At 47.1% G+C, this 18,689-nt stretch overlaps 1 protein-coding gene across 1 annotated transcript; it reads left to right on the top strand.

Moving 5' to 3' along the window:
* The first annotated feature begins 1,095 nt into the window (after positions 1–1,095).
* Positions 1,096–14,099, top strand: ESS2 (ess-2 splicing factor homolog). The gene is made up of 10 exons (XM_081893386.1): positions 1,096–1,266; positions 3,493–3,661; positions 4,326–4,421; positions 4,748–4,917; positions 6,376–6,496; positions 7,702–7,835; positions 10,000–10,102; positions 11,001–11,110; positions 12,394–12,509; positions 13,004–14,099. Exons 1-10 carry the CDS (start codon positions 1,111–1,113, stop codon positions 13,287–13,289), a joined length of 1,461 nt encoding a protein of 486 aa, XP_081749512.1. The 5' UTR covers positions 1,096–1,110; the 3' UTR covers positions 13,290–14,099.
* Positions 14,100–18,689: the final 4,590 nt, after the last annotated feature.

Below are 18,689 nucleotides of genomic sequence, written 5' to 3'. Positions count from 1 at the left end.
AGGGAGCCGGCGTACAGCTTCTGGGTCATGTGGCCAGCATGACTACGCCGCTTCTGGCGAATCAGAGCAGCGCACGGAAATGCCGTTTACCTTCCCGCCGGAGTGGTACCTATTTATCTACTTGCACTTTGACGTGCTTTCGAACTGCTAGGTTGGCAGGAGCTGGGATAGAGCAAAGGGAGCTCACCCCGTCACGGGGATTCGAACTGCCGACCTTCTGATCGTCAAGTCCTAGGCTCTGTGGTTTAACCCACAGCACCACCCGTGTCCCTTTTACTGTGTTTAGTGCAGTGTAATTTAATTATTTGGGATTTTTATTTATTTATTAGTAAATATATTTTTTTTGCTTCACGGGGGAGGGGGGAAGTGATGACAATGTACAACACACACAAAAACGCAGTAATTAATAGCAACATTTTTATTGTCATTCTGCAGCTGTGTTACATAATCAAAGTTATTAAAAGCAAAGAAGTACAGCTCCCAACTTTGGAGATATCTTCACCTTTGTAATAATGGCAGGCATTTATATAAATGAGGGGCAGTTATTATGAAAATATTATTATTAGTTATTAGCGCAAAACCGCTTTGGGATTTATTGGAATAAAAAGCAGCAGAGAAAGAGAATCGATTAATCAGGGTGAGGGGTGTGGCCCGGGGAGCTTTTAGAGGGCTGGACTTGGAGGGCCACATTCGATCCCCATTGGACCCCAAGTGGCGCCAATGGAAGAGATACTACGCCAACCCTGCAATGCAGACCAGCTGAACCAAACCGAGCCGCACCTCGGCTTCCAAACAGACCCGGAAGCTGCAGCTGCTTGGCAACATCTACAGCTTACACCTCTATGGCGACGGATGGAGCGAGGCGTGGTTTCCTGACCAGGCAATTTTCCCCTCACAGAGACTACAAATCCCGAAGGCCTTTGCGGTTCCCCACGACCTTTTCCGTGGGGGGGATCTAGCCGCGCCGCTTCCGGGCGTCGGTGTCGCTGTTGCCGGAAGCGAGGGTACGTCCCCTCGTCCGGACCTCTGCGTGCGGCCGAAGGACCCCCGGGCGCGTTGCTAAGGCGACCGAAGTGCCGTTGCTGGGATTTTCGGGGCCTGGCGGGAGAGATGGGCGACCCGGGCCCCGCCGCCGCCGCCGCCGCCTCGGCCAGAGCGCTGGTGCCAGTCCCGGCCGAGGCGGGCGCCGTGGCTGTGGTGAAGGAGGCGGCCCAGGAGGCCCCCAAGAGCAGCAAGAGGGTCCTGGACGAGGAGAGCTACATCCAGGCGAGCGAGGGGAATGGGAGCGGGGGTCTGGCGGGGTGGGGGGTCCGGTGGGTGGGAGGGGATCTGGGGGGGTGGGGGGTTCGGTGACAGCGGAGGTCTGGCGGGGGGTGCAGTGGGAGTGTGTCTGGTGGAGTGGGGGTTCCAGTGGGAGGGGGGAGGGGTGTCTGGCGGGGTGAAGGGTCCGGTGGGAGGGGGGTTGGCGGTGAGTGTCTGGTGGGAGGGAGGGGGTCTGGTGGGGTGGGGGGGTTCGGTGACAGCGGGGGTCTGGCGGGGGGGTGGGGGGTGTCTGGTGGGGTGGGGGGTCCAGTGGGAGTGGGGAGGGGTGTCTGGCGGGATGAAGGGTCCGGTGGGAGGGGGGTTGGCGGTGGGTGTCTGGTGGGAGGGAGGGGGTCTGGTGGGGTGGGGGTCCAGTGGGAGGGGGGAGGGGTGTCTGGCGGGGTGAAGGGTCCGGTGGGAGGGGGTTGGCGGTGAGTGTCTGGTGGGAGGGAGGGGGTCTGGTGGGGTGGGGGTCCAGTGGGAGGGGGGAGGGGTGTCTGGCGGGGTGAAGGGTCCGGTGGGAGGGGGTTGGCGGTGAGTGTCTGGTGGGAGGGAGGGGGTCTGGTGGGGTGGGGGTCCAGTGGGAGTGGGGAGGGGGGTCTGGCGGGGTGAAGGGTCCGGTGGGAGGGGGTTGGCGGTGAGTGTCTGGTGGGAGGGAGGGGGTCTGGTGGGGTGGGGGTCCAGTGGGAGGGGGGAGGGGTGTCTGGCGGGGTGAAGGGTCCGGTGGGAGGGGGTTGGCGGTGAGTGTCTGGTGGGAGGGAGGGGGTCTGGTGGGGTGGGGGGGGTTCGGTGACAGCAGGGGTCTGACGGGGTGGAGGGTTCAGTGGGAGTGGAGGGGTCTGGCAGGGCATTTCCTTGTCTTGGGTGTTTGGAGAGACAGTGTGGTGCTGTGCGGGGTATTATTGTTTGTTTATAGTAGGGTGGACTATTGGGTTGTTTTTATATTTATTATGTATTTTGTGGTTTTATATCTTGATTTTATTCTGTGATCTTCCCTGAGACCCCTGGGTGAAGGGCAGTATATAAATTCAATAAATAACTATAATTATTATTATTAAACGTCCAATGTGTTTATTAGTATACAGTGGTACCTCGGGTTACATACACTTCAGGTTGCATACGCTTCAGGTTACAGACTCCGCTAACCCAGAAATAGTACCTCGGGTTAAGAACTTTGCTTCAGGATGAGAACAGAAATCGTGCTCCGGCGACGGCGGCAGCAGCAGAAGGCCCCATTAGCTAAAGTGGTGCTTCAGGTTAAGAACAGTTTCAGGTTAAGAACGGACCTCCGGAACGAATTAAGTACTTAACCCGAGGTACCACTGTATGCGGTTTTAACCATTGGAGAGATGCCCGGCACGTAACTGCAGGCCTTTTCTCTCTCTCTCTCTCTCTCTCTCTCTCTCTCTCTCTCTCTCTCTCTCCATTCTGCATTATATTTCCCCCCCTGCCAAGTCTACATCAAAGGGTTGCTGTTATTATGTTTACTGTATTTATATCCCACCCGTTAACTGAAGATCCCTGTGGGTTTTTTGTTTTCGCAACAACACAATGGCGTGGGAAAGCAGTTTGGACACAGGTGGGTTGGGCAGGTCCTTGGCAGTATGTATAATGTATTGAAAATCAATAAAATAAAATAAATGCATACACTAGAAGGGCGGTAAGGAAGGCAGCATTGCAGAACAACTGACAGACATTGGATTTGGACATTCAGGTGTTGGCTTGCTTGAGAAGCAATATCCTGCACATATTTCTTTAGAAGAAAAATAAGTAAATGTGGGTGATGCCAACAGGCAGACCTTATAAAGTTGTAAGTCTGGTCATCATGATGGCTGTTTTCTATCTCCACTGGTGACAGCGGTTATATTAATTTAGGCCAGCTGAGTTTTGGATCAAAACCTTTGTTTCTTGGGGTGCAAAACAAGGCATTTATTTATTTTATCGAATTTATATGACGCCCTATACCTGCAGGTCTCGGGGTGGTTTCACAGGTACATTGTAAGATGGAATACATTGCTAAGGTGTCACGGCACATGGGTTGAAGGTTTGACAGGCCTGGGCAGGCAACCCGCTTTACTTAAGCTAAATTTCTGAGGATCTTGCCGTGCAGACCACAAAATTGTACTACACGTTCCTTTCATTTTTTATTTTCCTCCTACCCTGAAACATTGTTAATTTGGCATTTTGCAGAGCCTGGAGAAAATCATCCAAAGGGACTTTTTCCCTGACGTTGAGAAATTGCGTGCTCAGAAGGACTATCTAGATGCTGAAGAAAGTGGTGATTTGGAGAAAATGAGGCAGATAGCCATCAAATTTGGCTCTTCCTTGGGGAGAACTTCCAAAGACACCCCTGCACCATGTAAGAATTTATTTGGATCCTTGGATTATTGGTGTTGATGTTTATCATAGAGTTTTGAACATGTTCCTTTGTCATTTGGGGGTGTCTTTATGATTTGCAAAGAATACTCAGTAGAGCAATTTTAGATGCATCACCGAAACCTGCATATAATGCTGCTGACGGGGCCAGAATACTCTTAAGGTTTTTTTGCTTTTCTTTTTCTTCCTTCCTTCCTTCCTTCCTTCCTTCCTTCCTTCCTTCCTTCCTTCCTTTCCTTTCCTTTCCTTTCCTTTCCTTTCCTTTCCTTTCCTTTCCTTTTCTTTTCTTCTTTTCTTTTTTTCTTTTTTTCTTTTCATTTCAGTCTTTTCTGTTTCTCGAAAGAGTTAGAGGCAGCATTTATGGAACCTTTGGCCCTACAAGTGTTGCTGATCTACAGCTCCCATCAGCAAGTGTGGCCAGGGTGATGGGATTTGTAGTTCAGCAACATCTGGTGGGGCAAAGGTTCTCTATATATGATATCCCCCTTTTATCCTGTGAGCTAATTAGGTAGATGGGGGTTGTGTTAATCAAGTACACACACTGTACTTTGTGTCTCAGTGGATATTTGAACCGGGGCCTTGTCTATGCTGGCTCTCGGAACAATACATTCCTAAATCATTGATTTTTCAAAAACGCTTTTGAACAGATGTTACTCCAGCCACGTTTGAAACACCCGAGGTTCATCCCGGTGACCCCTCCACATTGAATAAACCCAAGCTCCCAGTGAAAACTACAGAGGAAGGTAAGAAATTCTCATTTTGCTTGTTTGGGTATTTCTATATGTTGCTGTTTGGTTTCAGGGCTGAGAAGGATGTGAAACAATTCCTCCTGGTATCCCTAGTATTGAAAATTGGGGGCGGGGGCTGCAGTTTGGTGATATAAGAGCACATGGTTTACACGCAAAAAGATCTCAGGTTCAATCCCTGTCATCTCTAGTTGTATTGTGTCGTAGCTTCTGGTATCCTCATTGGTGCCTTGTTTAAAGGCATGGGGAAATCCATCCTTTGAAGGACTGAGACAGGACTTCAAAGTCTTACCTGTGTTTGCTTCCTCCCCACTTTCCTAAAGGTGAAACGGAGGAAGGAGAGAGCAAAGATGCTCTGCCCAGCCTGGACAGCTTCTTGGCAAAACACACCAGCGAGGATAACGCTTCCTTTGAGCAGATCATGGACGTGGCAGAAGAGAAGGAGAGAGCCAGGCATTCATGGCTCTATGATGCAGAAGAGGAATTTGCCCAGGTGCGGGAAAGAGCTTTGTGTATCTCCATTATTTAAATAGCTCTATGTAGGAGACTGATCTTCCCTTGTAAGACAGTACCACCAACACAGCCCTCCCTTAAGACTTTTAGATTGCGTTCTCTTCTGAAATGATCACCTATGGTCCTGAAGCATACCATATTTTTCGCTCCATAGGGCGCACGTAGTTTCGGGAGGAGGAAAACAAGAATTTTTTTTTCTGAATCCCAGAAGCCAGAACAGCAAGAGGGATCTGGCTTCTGGGATACCATGTGGCTGTTCTGGCTTCTGGGATAACTGCGCCAAGCCTCTTCAGGGCAGTAGGATGAAGGCTCCCCCTGCCCGAAGAGGCTGCGCAGGGCTAAGGCAGAAGCCAGGACAGGCGCGTCGCTGAAGGGGAGAACTGCGCAGCACCCCTTCAGCAAAGCTGGAGAAGGAACAGAAGGAGACCCTTCTATTCCTCCTCTGGCTTCCAGGACTGGCACATCGCTCAAGGGGTGCTGCACAGTTCTCTCTCTCTGCGCAGAGAGGAAGAATGCGGCCTTCAGAAAAGCTGGAGAAGGAACAGAAGAAGACCCTTCTGTTCCTCCTCCGGCTTTACATGACAGGTGCGTCGCTGCAAAGCGGGAGGAGGAACAGAAGGAGTCCCTTCTGTTCCTTCTCCAGCTTCGCTGAAGGGGCGCTGCGCAGTTCTCCTTCTCTGAGAACTGTTCCTCCTCCGGCTTCGCATGACAGGCGCATTGCTGATAGCCACCTGAAGCTTTTGGAGCGCAGCGGAAACTCGCGCTGCCCGCCAAAGGCTTCGGGTTCCTTTTGCTGAAGCCAGGAGAGTCTTGCTCTCCCAGCTTCAGCAAAAGGAACCTGAAGCCTTCGGAGTGCAGCGCAAGTTCCTGCTGCGCTCCAAAGGCTTCAGGCAGCTATCCCTGAAGCCTGGAGAAGGAGAGGGGTCGGTGCGCACCGACCCCTCTCACTCTCCAGTCTTCAGCGAAAGCAACGCGAAGCCTCCAGAGCGTGGAGGGAGCACTCCCTCTGCGCTTTGGAGGCTTTGCGTTGCTATCGCTGAAGCCAAGGAGCCTGCATTCGCTCCATAGGACGCACACACATTTCCCCTTCATTTTTGGAGGGGAAAAAGTGCATCCTATAGAGCGAAAAATACGGTATGCAGCAAACTCACTCTAGCCAAACAATCTGGTCGTGGTCAAGTGCTTGGGGCCTGTAGATGAACCAGTATGCCATACACACAGTCTTGACTTCTAGTGGGGAAAAAATGGGGTTGAGCCCTGTTTCGACACCAAGCATTACACAAAGTAATAAAGTAAGGCATGCATATCTTATAATTATTATAAGATAATAATTATATACTCCCCAAGTAAATTGCAGGCCCACTTAATTTGCACCTTTTCAATCTTATGTACTACCCTTTGTGCCCATCACTGAAGATCTTTGCCAAATCTGTTTCAGCGGCACCAGGAGCAGCTGGCACTTCCGTCAGCAGAAGAGCAGCAGGCCCTGGCGAATGGGAAAGCTGGGGTGGAGACATGGGAGTACAAGGCTAAGAATTCCCTCATGTATTACCCACCAGGTGAGCTCAGTGATGTCTCAAGAGTCTCCAGCAAATGGAGACAGCCAAATGGACCGATAGCTGTAAGTGTGTGTTTGTATGTGTACACACACGCCGGACAGGATTCTCTGCATCTTCTTCCCAGTGTGTCTTCTCATCTTTCCGTACTGTCAGGGGCTCAGGAGCAGAGGCACAGGAAAGGGAGGAAATGGAGAGCGAAGGGGAGGAATCCGAAGGGAACGTAAGCGATGACAGTGGTCCGAGGTCTCTGAGTCTTTCCAGCGAATCGGAAGACTCACAGAAAGGGGCTCCCATGGTCAGAGCAAGGGGGTTGCCTAGGGGAACACCCCAGGAAGAAGGGACCAGAGGGGACTCAGAGAGCAGCAGTTGGAAATCAGGGCCAGCTTCCCCACCAGAGAGCAGTAGGGGGGAGGAGTCCCAGGTATCGGGATCAGGCTGCTCACCGCCAGCGGGAGGAGATGAGTCAGGATTGGCCACGCCTTCATCGGAGAGAGAGGAAACGGTCGAGAGGAAGGTTGGAAGCTGGGCGCACGTGCCAAGTTCAAATGTACAGGCGAGCGGCACAGTGGGTAGCCCGGATAGGGAGCCAGGTCCTAAAGCCCGCCGAAAGGAGGGACAGGAGTCAGGGGGATCAGCGTCAGAAGAGTCCAGGAAGGAGGAGACACAGGGGGGCAGAAGGACCCAGAGGAGGAAGGAGCGACGGAAAAGGTGGAGTAAAGCGAGAGTCTTAAACTGGTGTACAGGGGGTGGAGACTCAGACAGGGCTTCGCCGATCTAGCGTCTAGACGTAGGGCTGCACGCTGCGGCTTGTAAATGGAAACTGAACCTCAATAAAGACTTTTGTACATTACTACCGGCTAGCGTTGGTCCTCTGTGAGCTGGGACCTGGAGGCAGCTCTGACACGTACCTTTTCAGAATTAATAATTTTGTTGGGCCTAATTGGTCATTGCTGCCTTTGAGGTGCTCCTTCTGAGTTCTAATATTATGGGGTAGAGGGGGGGGGATACTGATTCATTCCCTGCACCATTGAGAGATGAGGATGGAAGTGTAATTGTGAGAAAACTCATCCTCTATTCTTCTATTTGAGTTTTCATTCTTAGCTTACGGGAGTACATTTTTCTTTTAAAATTGCAAATGGCAAGACTTTTGTTTGCTGCTTTGATATCAGGCCTCCGGTCTGATGCTAATGTTCTGCCTTTTCCAGGTGTTCCCGAAGAGGAGAATGTGTTTAAAAAGCCACGGGAAGTCGTCCACAGGAACACCCGTTTCCTGAAGGATCCGTTCAGCCAAGCCTTGAGCAAATCCCAGCTCCAACAGGCAGCAGCCCTCAATGCTCAGGTTAGAGAGCTGATTTAACTTTCCCATACATCCTCTTTATTTGAAATTGGTGTGTTTCCTCTACTTACAGGTGGATACACTTAAAATTCTATATTCCACCCACCCCTCATACATGCAGCTGAGGGAAAATTCTGCCCTTACTAGCTTTAAGCAGAGCATCTTTAAAGTCCTTCAATTGATTAAATGCAATTTTTAATAGGAAAGAGAAGGCTGGTGAGTTGCAGTGGGGAGAGCCTCTTGCAGAAGACTTTGCATTACTGTATTTTAATATTTGGCTGAAAGCCGCCCAGAGTGGCTGGGGAATCCCAGCCAGATGGGCAGGGTATAAATAATAAATTATATTATTATTATTATTATTATTATTATTATTATTATTATTATTATTAGTTTTTTAATATTTATTAAGAATTTTTCCAATAGATTATAAAAAACAAACAAAATAACATATACTTTTACAATAATACATTTTCTTCACTTCTTTGGACTTCCTCACATCTCTAGTTTCTGCGTTCCAAATTTCTCAAGCTTTACCCAGCAAATTGTTACCTTGTATCAACTCTTATATTAAAGTTTCCCAATATTATATCCCTAATTTCAGATAGTTTTACCCAAACCTTGAAAACTTAAACTTTAACTTCATATTTATCCGAAATTTATCTTATCCAATTTTTCCATTTATCTTCATATTCCCTTTAACTAGTTTAATGGAACCATATTGTTATTAACCTTGCATCTTTCTTAACATTCAAACAATTTACAATACTTTTGTAAATAATCCTTAAATTTTTTCCAGTCCTCCTCCACGGCCTCTTCTCCCAGGTCTCGGATTCCGCCAGTCATTTCTGCTAGTTCCATATAGTCTATCAGTTGCATCTGCCATTTTTCCAGTGTGGGCAAATCTTGAGTTTTCCAGTGCTTAGCGACAAGTATCCTTGCTGCTGTTGTTGCATACATGAAAAATATTCGGTTCTTCTTTAACACCCTCTGGCCGACAATATATTATTATTATTATTATTATTATTATTATTATTATTATTATTATTATTTGCTCTCCTCTGTTTATATTGACCGTCAGTGTTTGCATTTGCATTTTGCACAAAACCGTGGTGAATGAACAGGAGGGAACCACAGCAAGCCGTGGATGCGAACACCTTTGCTCCTTGTTCAGCTGGGAGGATGACTTTGGAAGCTTTTACTCCTCCCCTATTAATCACGGCTTGCCATAACACCCAGACAGGGGATCATGATCAGTTGCAAAACAAGCCAGCTTCAGACGTGGGTGTTGAAGGTGACTTGATTACAACTATTGTATTTAGTGCATTTCTGCACTGCTCAGTTGTTGGCCTTTGTCAGCGATGTACATAAAAATTAACCATGCAGAGAGTAAATCAATAAAAATCGTAAAACCAAACCGAAACGCAAACACTACCTTTTAATGCCTGCCTGAATAAGAAAGCCTCTGTCGTGCCTCTTAAGTTCAGCAAGGAGGGCACCTGTCTAATTCAGTTTGGAGGGAGTTGCAAGGCTTATGAGCCGAGCAGTTCAGCCACAGGGGACCTCCAGCTGAGACTCCCCCAAGGATTTTAGTGATTAGACAGGGATAAAAAGGATCAGTCTGTTCTTAACATATCCTGGACTAAGTTGCTAAAGGGCCTTGTAAATGAATACAAGAACCTCAAATCTGGCTCAGAAACATTAAACCACAATTCCTTGTCTGGATGACAGAAAAAGCTAGGTTTAAGTAAAACCTATGAGTAAAAGCCTTTGAAGTCCTTCTGCCAGCCATCCAGAGGGGGAGTGTGTGATCCGAAGGATTGTTGTGGATCTTCCTTGCTTATGAGCATCGTGCTAAATCTTGGTTTAACATCAGGTGCAAATATGACCAGTGAAGTATATGGCCAAACATTATAAAATAATCAAATGATGACGAATCAGTTTAAGACAAAAAAGCAGATTTTTTGTTGAAGTTGGGGAGGGGGAAGCTTGATGCAAGATCTGCCTTAGAGGAGTTAAAGAGTCAGAGCCCATATACTAGATGGTTCAGGATTAAGTGGTATAAATATTTGAAATAATTTTTAAAAATACATAAAATGTTAAGCAAGCTTTTTGAATCTGTGTAAGCGATTGTTACCAAACTTTTCTTTTTTTCCTTTGCAAAATCTAGTACAAGCAGGGTAAAGTAGGTCCTGATGGGAAGGAGCTCATTCCCCAGGAATCGCCAAAGGTCAACGGATATGGATTTGTGGCCACGCCCTCCCCAGCTCCCGGTAAGAAAAGGCGGGCGGGGAATACCGAGAATCGTGTTGTAGAAAAATAAATTAGCTTGCAGTTAGACAAGGCAAAACTGATATTTTATTAGCAGACCGAATGCTTAGCCCCCCGAGTCCACTAAACCTTGTTCATTGGGAAAGGGCAGTTTCAGCCACAGGAGCTAATTCTGCAGGGAAATGGGGAAGGAAGCATAGGTTTCTAACAGGTTGAAGCAAGGGGATGGCTCATGGAGTAAATAATTACATTGTGATTCCTGGCATTGGCTAGTAATACTGAGCACACAGTGGAGAGAGTGTTTGTGGGCAGCCAGCTAAGGTATGGAGAGGATAGGGTGCCTGTCCCTTTAACTCTTTATTAAAAGGTAAAGGTACCCCTGACCGTTAGGTCCAGTCGCGGACGACTCGGGGGTTGCGACGCTCATCTCGTTCTATAGGCAGAGGGAGCTGGCGTTTGTCTGCAGACAGCAGGTCATGTGGCCAGCATGACTAAGCCGCTTCTGGTGAACCAGAGCAGTGCACGGAAACGCCATTTACCTTCCCACTGCAGCAGTACCTATTTATCTACTTGCACTTTGACGTGCTTTCGAGCTGCTAGGTTAGCAGGAGCTGGGACCGAACAACGGAAGCTCACCCTGCCGCTGGGATTCGAACTGCCGACCTTCTGATCGGCAAGCCCTAGGCTCTGTGGTTTAGACTTTATTACTGACCAGCTTAGCTAGGGTCAGGCTGCATAGCAATTGGGGAACCACGCTTTGCCCCCCCCCCCAAGGTAGTTCTTGTGGATTTAATTGAAGGCCACCACAACTGCAGTTCAAGTTATAACTGGCAATATTTAAGCAAAGAGCCTGCCATCAGTCTGTCTCATTAGACTTAACTTGTGAAACTCTATTCATAGGTGTGAACGACTCCCCTCTTATGACGTGGGGTGAGATTGAAAGCACCCCTTTGAGGTTAGAAGGCTCAGACACACCGTATGTAGACAGGACCCCTGGACCAGCCTTCAAGGTATTTAAAGGGCGAGTTTTTCAGAACATTGTCTGCTGTGCAAACTGGGTGGAGCCTGGCTGCAGAAATGAGGTTGTGGCTTCCGGCTGGGGGGGGAGAAGTCGGCTGAAATAGCATGCCAGGTACAGCAATTGCCACTTGGGCATCAGAAACATCTGTTCTAGCTTCGGGCATATTAAAGCTCCGAGCTGACTTGCTGTTTGTGTGCACCAGTAGCCAGCGGGAACAAAGTGACAATGGCAGCGGGGAAATAACTCGTGTGTCTTCTCCTGCTGCCCACTTCCTATGGTGAAGGTAAGGGAATTTTGATGCCTGGTGTTTCTTTTCCCTGGTTCAACCCCATCACCCACTGCACAGTCATCTGGGCCCAAAGGCTTTAGAGCTCTGCTGCTGCCTTTGCAGCACACCTGCATTTGCTGTGATAAATGGGCAAAAAGGTGAAGAAGAAATGTGTGTCTCCTAGCAGTCAAAATTGCATGCAGTGGGAGGGCATTGATGGACGGCAGTTATTATTAAAGCTATCCAGCACATCCATCCAGCACATCCAAGTATAGAGATCAGTGTCTCATCTTTGCCCTTGATGTGTCTTCTGTAAAAAGCCCACCAGTATCCTTTTTGCAAAAACGAAGCAACTCTAAGAAGGTGGCTCAGATAGAGGGTGTTTCAGTTTTACACTCTCAGGTATTTTTGCAGTTAAGTGAGAAGGGTTGTGTGTGCAGCTTTCTGATTCCACTTCAGGGTGACATATTAAGTTCTCTCACCACCACGTACTTGCCCAGTTGCCCGGGAGGTAGGTCAGGCTGAGAGATGGTGACCAACCTCAGATCACCCAGTGAGCTTTGTCTCTTACCTGGAATTATAACCCGGCTCTCTCTGAACCAATCCATTACTCTAGCCCAGGGGTAGCTGACGTGATACCCTCTGGATGGTGGACTCCAACTCCCATAAGTCCTAAACAACATCTCAGTAGTTGAGGATGATGGGAGGTGTAGTCAGGCAACATCTAGAGAGCCACAGGTTCCCCTACCCCAGTCCTAGACTCTGAGGTCTCACTGCCCTAGTTTGAGTAGCACTGTTGAAGAGTTTGGAGCAGAAGGTGTAGAGCTTCTGTGTTTGCCCTGGAAATGTTCAATGCAGAGATGGGAGGTGGAATCCAATAACATCCATCGGTTCCCCACCTCTGGCTACATTGCTTTCATAGCAAAAGCACAAGTGAGTAATGAACCTATGGCTGGAAAGTTGAGTTTCTCGTGTAGCACCGGTAACCCCTGGTCTTTTCCCAGATCCTGGAGCCTGGTCGCAGAGAGAGGCTAGGGCTTAAGATGGCCAACGAGGCAGCTGCTAAGAACCGAGCAAAAAAGCAGGAAGCTTTAAGAAGAGTCACGGAGAACCTCGCCAGGTGAGACTTTGCTAAAATCAGGGACCTCTTTTCCAAAAATCTAATTGCAGCATTCAAGAGAAAAACACGGGAGAGACAGGACGGGACAGGAAGACTTGGCATTTTTAGAGCGCCAGAATGGCTGACCTGAATTTTGGATGTTGATTTTCAGAAGCAAAGAAATTGGATGTCTTAGCTTAGTGGTAGATATTGAATGCTCTGCTTCATCTGTTCTTCAGGTACCTATTGGGTAGCCAGGGCTATGTCTGGGAGGTAAACAAGCCTCTTTTCTGGGTACTGTGTGAATTGTAGTTCTGTGTGAATAGGAGGTCTCCTAACAACTCTCAGCAGCCTCTGGAGGAAGCCATGACTGTTTAAAGCAGTGCCATGATGCCTTTATATTTATTGCAGATAGAGCCTTTTTATTGCAGATAGAGCCTTACATAGTCACAACCAACCAATGCAAGTCGTCTCTTATCTAAAATTATTATTGGTTTTACTTTTTCTTCTTCTAGTCTTACTCCCAAAGGACTAAACCCAGCAATGTCACCAGCCATGCAACGCTTAGTAAACAGGACTGCCAGCAAATTCACAGACAAAGCCCTCCGAGCCAGCTACACTCCGTCCCCTGCACACCTGAGCACACCTGGCTACAAGACCCCGGCAGGTGGGCCGCAGACGCCCACTGTCACCCCAACTTCCAGGACAGCGTCTCAAACACCAGGGACTCAGGACCCCACCTCAATCACGGACAATCTGCTGCAGCTGCCTAAAAGACGCAAAGCCTCGGATTTTTTCTGAGGAACGGCATCTGTCTTTCTCCTCTGCAGGACCATGCATAGCAGAGTATGCGGATATAGCAGACAAAATAGACACAATAGCGACAAGAAGAGCTGCCCGGATTTTCAGGATTGCGTGTACCCTCCACACCTGTGTTGCTGCTGCACTTTTGTCAGCTGCAAGGAGTAACACATGTAGAAGGAGCAATTTTTTGGCCAGGCATCAGGTTTGATCTTTGTCGCCTTCTATGCTACATGAGCCCAGGAGCCAAGGAAAGAAAGACTGTAGTTGAAATGATGTATGTGACACGAGCCTTTCTAAAGCATTTTGGGCGGTTTTACAAAGGGGACCTTGTTGTTTGTATTTGGGTGCCTCTGATTCTGTCTGTACAGGCATACGTTTTTATTTATTGAACACAGAAAGCCTTGGGATAAAGACTCGGCACAAATCTGAATCGAGGGTATGCCTGCAGCTCTCAACATCACTGTTGGGAAAATTCTGATGAATATATGAGAGCCACTTTCCAGCTTTACATTATTCATCCAGGGAATGACTTTCAGGCTGCTTCTCAGGGACATGTGTCATTTGGGATTTCTGCTTGGGAGGGCCAGAGCTTTTGCTCTCAGATGCCTACAGGAAGCCTGGCTCTGGTTATGGGATGTGTAAGCGTGATATCCCACAAAGCTGGAAAAGGTTGGCTTTATTTTTAAAAATAGTAATTTATTTTTGTAGATTTTGCTCTTCTACCAACAGTATCCAGAGCAGCATACAACACCCTTGGTAAAGCATATAGTATATAATCAATAAAAAACTACATGTACAACTGAAGAACTGTGTGTAAAAGTAATAAGAACAGAAAACCTAAATAAAAAAGCCAACAGCAGCAGCAGAGGTAAAACATATTGCAAGTTTAAACTGGGAGCAGTATTAGGAAGTGTTAATACATTAAATCTTCAGGGAAATGTGCTTTCAGCTCACAAAGTGGGAGCCTGATTAATTTTGGGATGGGCAAAGTATGCCAGAGTCCGGCTATTGCTGTAGCCTTCAAATGTCATTGGACTCCAGCCCCCAGCATCCTTGACCATTGAATATGCTGGCTGGGGCTGATGGGAGTTGGAGTCTTAACAACATCTGGAAGGCCCCAGGTTGGCCAACCCTCTATTACAGAGAAGGCTTTCCAGGCAATGGAGTTCTGGTCTTAGAAAGCCATTTAGTCACTTTGTCTCGGAACCAATAAGTCATTGTGTGTTAATGATTTCAGGTGTGCAGAGATGGGTGGTGCTTGGAATTCACTGCACCACTTGTCTATATCAGAAGAACATAAGGGCTAGCTGGATCAGGCCAAGGGTCTGTCTAGTCAGCATCGTGTTCTCACATTGGCCACCCAGATGCCTTTGGGAAGCCTACAAACAGGACCCGAGCACAAAAGCTCTGACTTTTCTGGTTTTAGCAACTGGAATTCCAAAGCATTTCTGCTTCCAAATGTGGAGGAAGAGCATAGCCATCATGTCTATTAGCCCTTGACAGCCCTCTCAATGAATTTGTCTGCTATTCTAAAGTCATTCGTCAATGGCCATCACTGCCTCTTGGGGGAGCGAGTTCCATAGTTTAACTATGCACTGTGTGAAAAACTTCCTTTTATATGTTGTGAATTTTCTAACTGTTGAGTTTCTTTGTCTTCTGAGTTCTAGTGCTATGAGAGAGGGAGAAAAAAAACTTCTTTATCCATTTTCTCCATGCCATGCATCGTTCTATAAATTTCGGTTATGTCGCCTCTTAACTTGCCTTTTCCCTAAACTAAAATGTCCTAAATGCTGAGCTCCTGTTGCTCAGTCCCTGCTTCTGCCAACCTAGCTGTTCGAAAGCACGTCAAAGTGCAAGTAGATAAATAGGTACCGCTGCAGTGAGAAGGTAAACGGCATTTCCGTGTGCTGCTCTGGTTCGCCAGAAGCGGCTTAGTCATGCTGGCCACATGACCCGGAAGCTGTACGCCGGCTCCGTCGGCCAATAAAGCGAGGTGAGAGCCGCAACCCCAGAGTCGGCCACGACTGGACCTAATAGTCAGGGGTACCTTTATCTAGAGGTTTAATGAAAGTTGCCATGACTCTATAGCGCAAGGGTTACCAGCACAGCACAGCAACATTCAAACATTCATTTTTCCCCTAGTGTGAGCAGCTTTTTACTCTTGTAAAATAAAACCAGGCAGAGATTAGTTAGTGTATTGTACATTAAATCATGGGACACAGGTGGCGCTGTGGGTTAAACCACAGAGCCTAGGACTTGCAGATCAGAAGGTTGGTGATTTGAATCCCCGCAACAGGGTGAGCTCCCGTTGCTTGGTCCCTGCTCCTGCCAACCTAGCAGTTCGAATGCATGTCAAAGTGCAAGTAGATAAATAGGTACCGCTGTGGGGGAAAGGTAAATGGCGTTTCCGTGTGCTGCTCTGGTTCGCCAGAAGCAGCTTAGTCATGCTGGCCACATGACCCGGAAGCTGTACGCCGGCTCCCTCGGCCAATAAAGCGAGATGAGCACTGCAACCCCAGAGTCGGCCACGACTGGACCTAATGGTCAGGGGTACCTTTACCTTTACCTTACATTAAATCGTAATAGCAAGGTCAAGGTATCTCTGATCTGTCACCGACTTTGTTTTATTAGACAGCACCAGAAGAGGGTAGACTTGAGAATATATAACATTTCCAGGATTTTTCTTAATACCACCTTAGCAAAAGACAAATATTGGAGGGCCACCAGGAGCCCATTTTCTTTAAACCAAGCAGCCTATAGCATGGATGGGGGAAGCTGTAGTCCTCTGTACGTTCCTGTACTCCAGCTCCCATCATCCTTGATCACTGGACCTGCTGGTTGCCGTTGATGGGTGTTGGAGTCTGTTAGTATTTAGAGGACTGCTGCTTCCCCATCCTTTGCTGATAGGCTTATTCTCACTGGAGGAATGCCTATGAAAAATTGTTGCAGGAAACATAAACAAATACGTGAGTCGGTCGGGACTTCTTGAGTTAAATGCACGCTGTTCTTGCATTTTCACTGTACAAATTTTTCACATGTATTTCGTCATGTAGACTGCAGTGTTGGGGGAAGTAGGTCTCAGTAAGCAAGGCATTGCAAAATCAACTTCCTGAACTATTACTCGACGTCAGAATTAAACACCAAGTTGTCTCTGTGCTTGGAAAAACCCGACAAAAACAATAAGCAAACTTCATAGTTTCACCATCCAGTTGCAGATATCACTTATGGCTATATTCACACCTTAACATTTAAGCGCTATGATACCACTTTAAATAGTCACAGTTTCCCCCCAGAGAATTATGGGACCTGTAGTTTGTTAAGGGTGCTGAGAATTGTTAGGAGACTGTTGTGTTCACAATTCCCAGAGTTTACCTGTGAAAGTGGATTGACTATTAAATCACTCAATTGTAGCTCGGAGAGGGGAACCGGGTTGTATAGGAAGGTTTGTTTTGTTTGAAAATAACACTGTGTATTATAGACAGGAGGGAAAGCAAAGCTCTTATTACCCCTACAAAACTATAGGCCCAAATGTGCCAAGTAAACCTATGGCACGTCTACACCACAAACTTAAACAATTCTAACAATCAATTAGTGAAGTGACTTCTTCTCTTTGCTGTAGAGCTTTAGGGCAGGGATGCAGAACCTGTGGTCCCCTAGATCATGTTTTTGGGCTCCCGCCCCCATCAGCTGCAGCCAGCATGGCCAATGATCAGGAATAATTGTCGTGGCTGGGCAACATCTGGAGGACCCCAGATTGCCTACCTCTTTGGCACAGCATCCTTTGGGGAAAGTAGCACTTTAGTTAGCTTGGCTTGGTGCAAAGGAGAGCTGAATCTGCAACACATTAAGCTCCAAACCTACATCAAAATAACCAAGTGGAATTCGGGCAACTTAGCAGGGAATGGTCATTCCAGTCTTTTTCTGGTGTGTAAGGCTCTCTACCAGAAATTGTACAGTGGTACCTTGGTTCTCAAAAGCCTTGGTACTTGAACAACTTGGGACCCAAACGCTCCAAACCCGGAAGTAAGTATTCCGATTTGCAAACTTTTTCCAGAAGCTGAATGTGCTCTGTTTTGAGTTTTACGCTTCCGATTTGAGTGCCACACTGAGGTCTGTCTGTTTTTGCTATTTATTTTGTGTTTTTGCGGCTTTTTTGTTTTGTTTTCGTGACTATGTGGAACCCAGTTCAGCTACTGATTGATTGATTGATTGATTGATTGATTGATTGATGGATGGTGTGACTGCAGTACACTGTTTATTGCTTTCATTTTATGGATCAATGGTCTCGTTAGATAGTAAAATTCATGCTAACTGGCTGTATTAGGGGTTGTTTTTAAAAGTCTGGAATGGATTAATCCATTTTGCATTACTTTCTATGGGAAAGCGCACCTTGGTTTTGGAACACTTGGATTTTGGAACGGACTTCCGGAAATGGATTAAGTTTGAGAACCAAGGTACCACTGTATTAAGGAAGCAATTGCTCCTTACAATTTGGAGTTGTCCATTGACATCTAACATTATTTATTTTGCAGAGGGAGAAATGCAGGCAAATTGCTGTATTTTTTGCTGTATATGACTCATTTTTCCTTCCTAAAAAGTAAGGGAAAATGTGTGTGCGTCTTATGGAGCGAGTGCAGGCTGCGCAGCTATCCCAGAAGCCAGAACAGCAAGAGGGATCGCTGCTTTCACTGCACAGCGATCCCTCTTGTTGTTCTGGCTTCTGAGATTCAGAATATTTTTTTTCTTGTTTTCCTCCTCCAAAAACTAGGTGCGTCTTATGGTCTGGTGCGTCTTATAGAGCAAAAAATACGGTACATATATATGTCCTTTTGTTTGTTTGGTCTGGGCTGAGTCAAGCAAGCCCTTTTACAAGCTCACAAAGCCCCCATATGCATTATATGTTTAAAGCCATGTCACACCCACTTTGAACTGCCATGACTTCCCCCCCCCAAAAAATAAATAAATTCTGGGAACTGTGGTCTGTTAAGGGCGCTGGGAGTTAAGAAACCTATTTCCCTCCCAGGGCTACAATTATTATTTGACATTGTTACTTATTATTTATTCACGGACTGACAGTGAAACCACTTTGAGAATTGTAGTTCTGGGAATCTGCGTCTCCTAACAACTCTCAGCACCCTTAACAACTCACAGTTCCCAGAATTCTTTGGGGGAAGCCATGACAGTATAAAGCCCTGTTACAGGGCTGCAGGTAGGGCCTAAACGCTGGAGTGGGTTTCAAGAAGGACCTTGAGACTCTCTTTGCAACTGCCTGCCTCTCTTTAGTGAGGCCTTGGAGAGCGTAAAACCTTGCATTTTCAAAGGCACGTCAGCTTAATTCCAAGGTGATTAAAAACACCACCCGTTTTGGTTCATAGGCAGTGGGCAATTACAGTAAAA

Source organism: Podarcis melisellensis, assembly GCF_964234715.1.
Source record: "Podarcis melisellensis genome assembly, chromosome: 16".
Classification (NCBI taxonomy): domain Eukaryota; kingdom Metazoa; phylum Chordata; class Lepidosauria; order Squamata; family Lacertidae; genus Podarcis; species Podarcis melisellensis.
The sequence above is the reverse complement of the archived record's forward strand: the minus strand, read 5'-3'. Positions and strand labels throughout refer to the sequence as shown.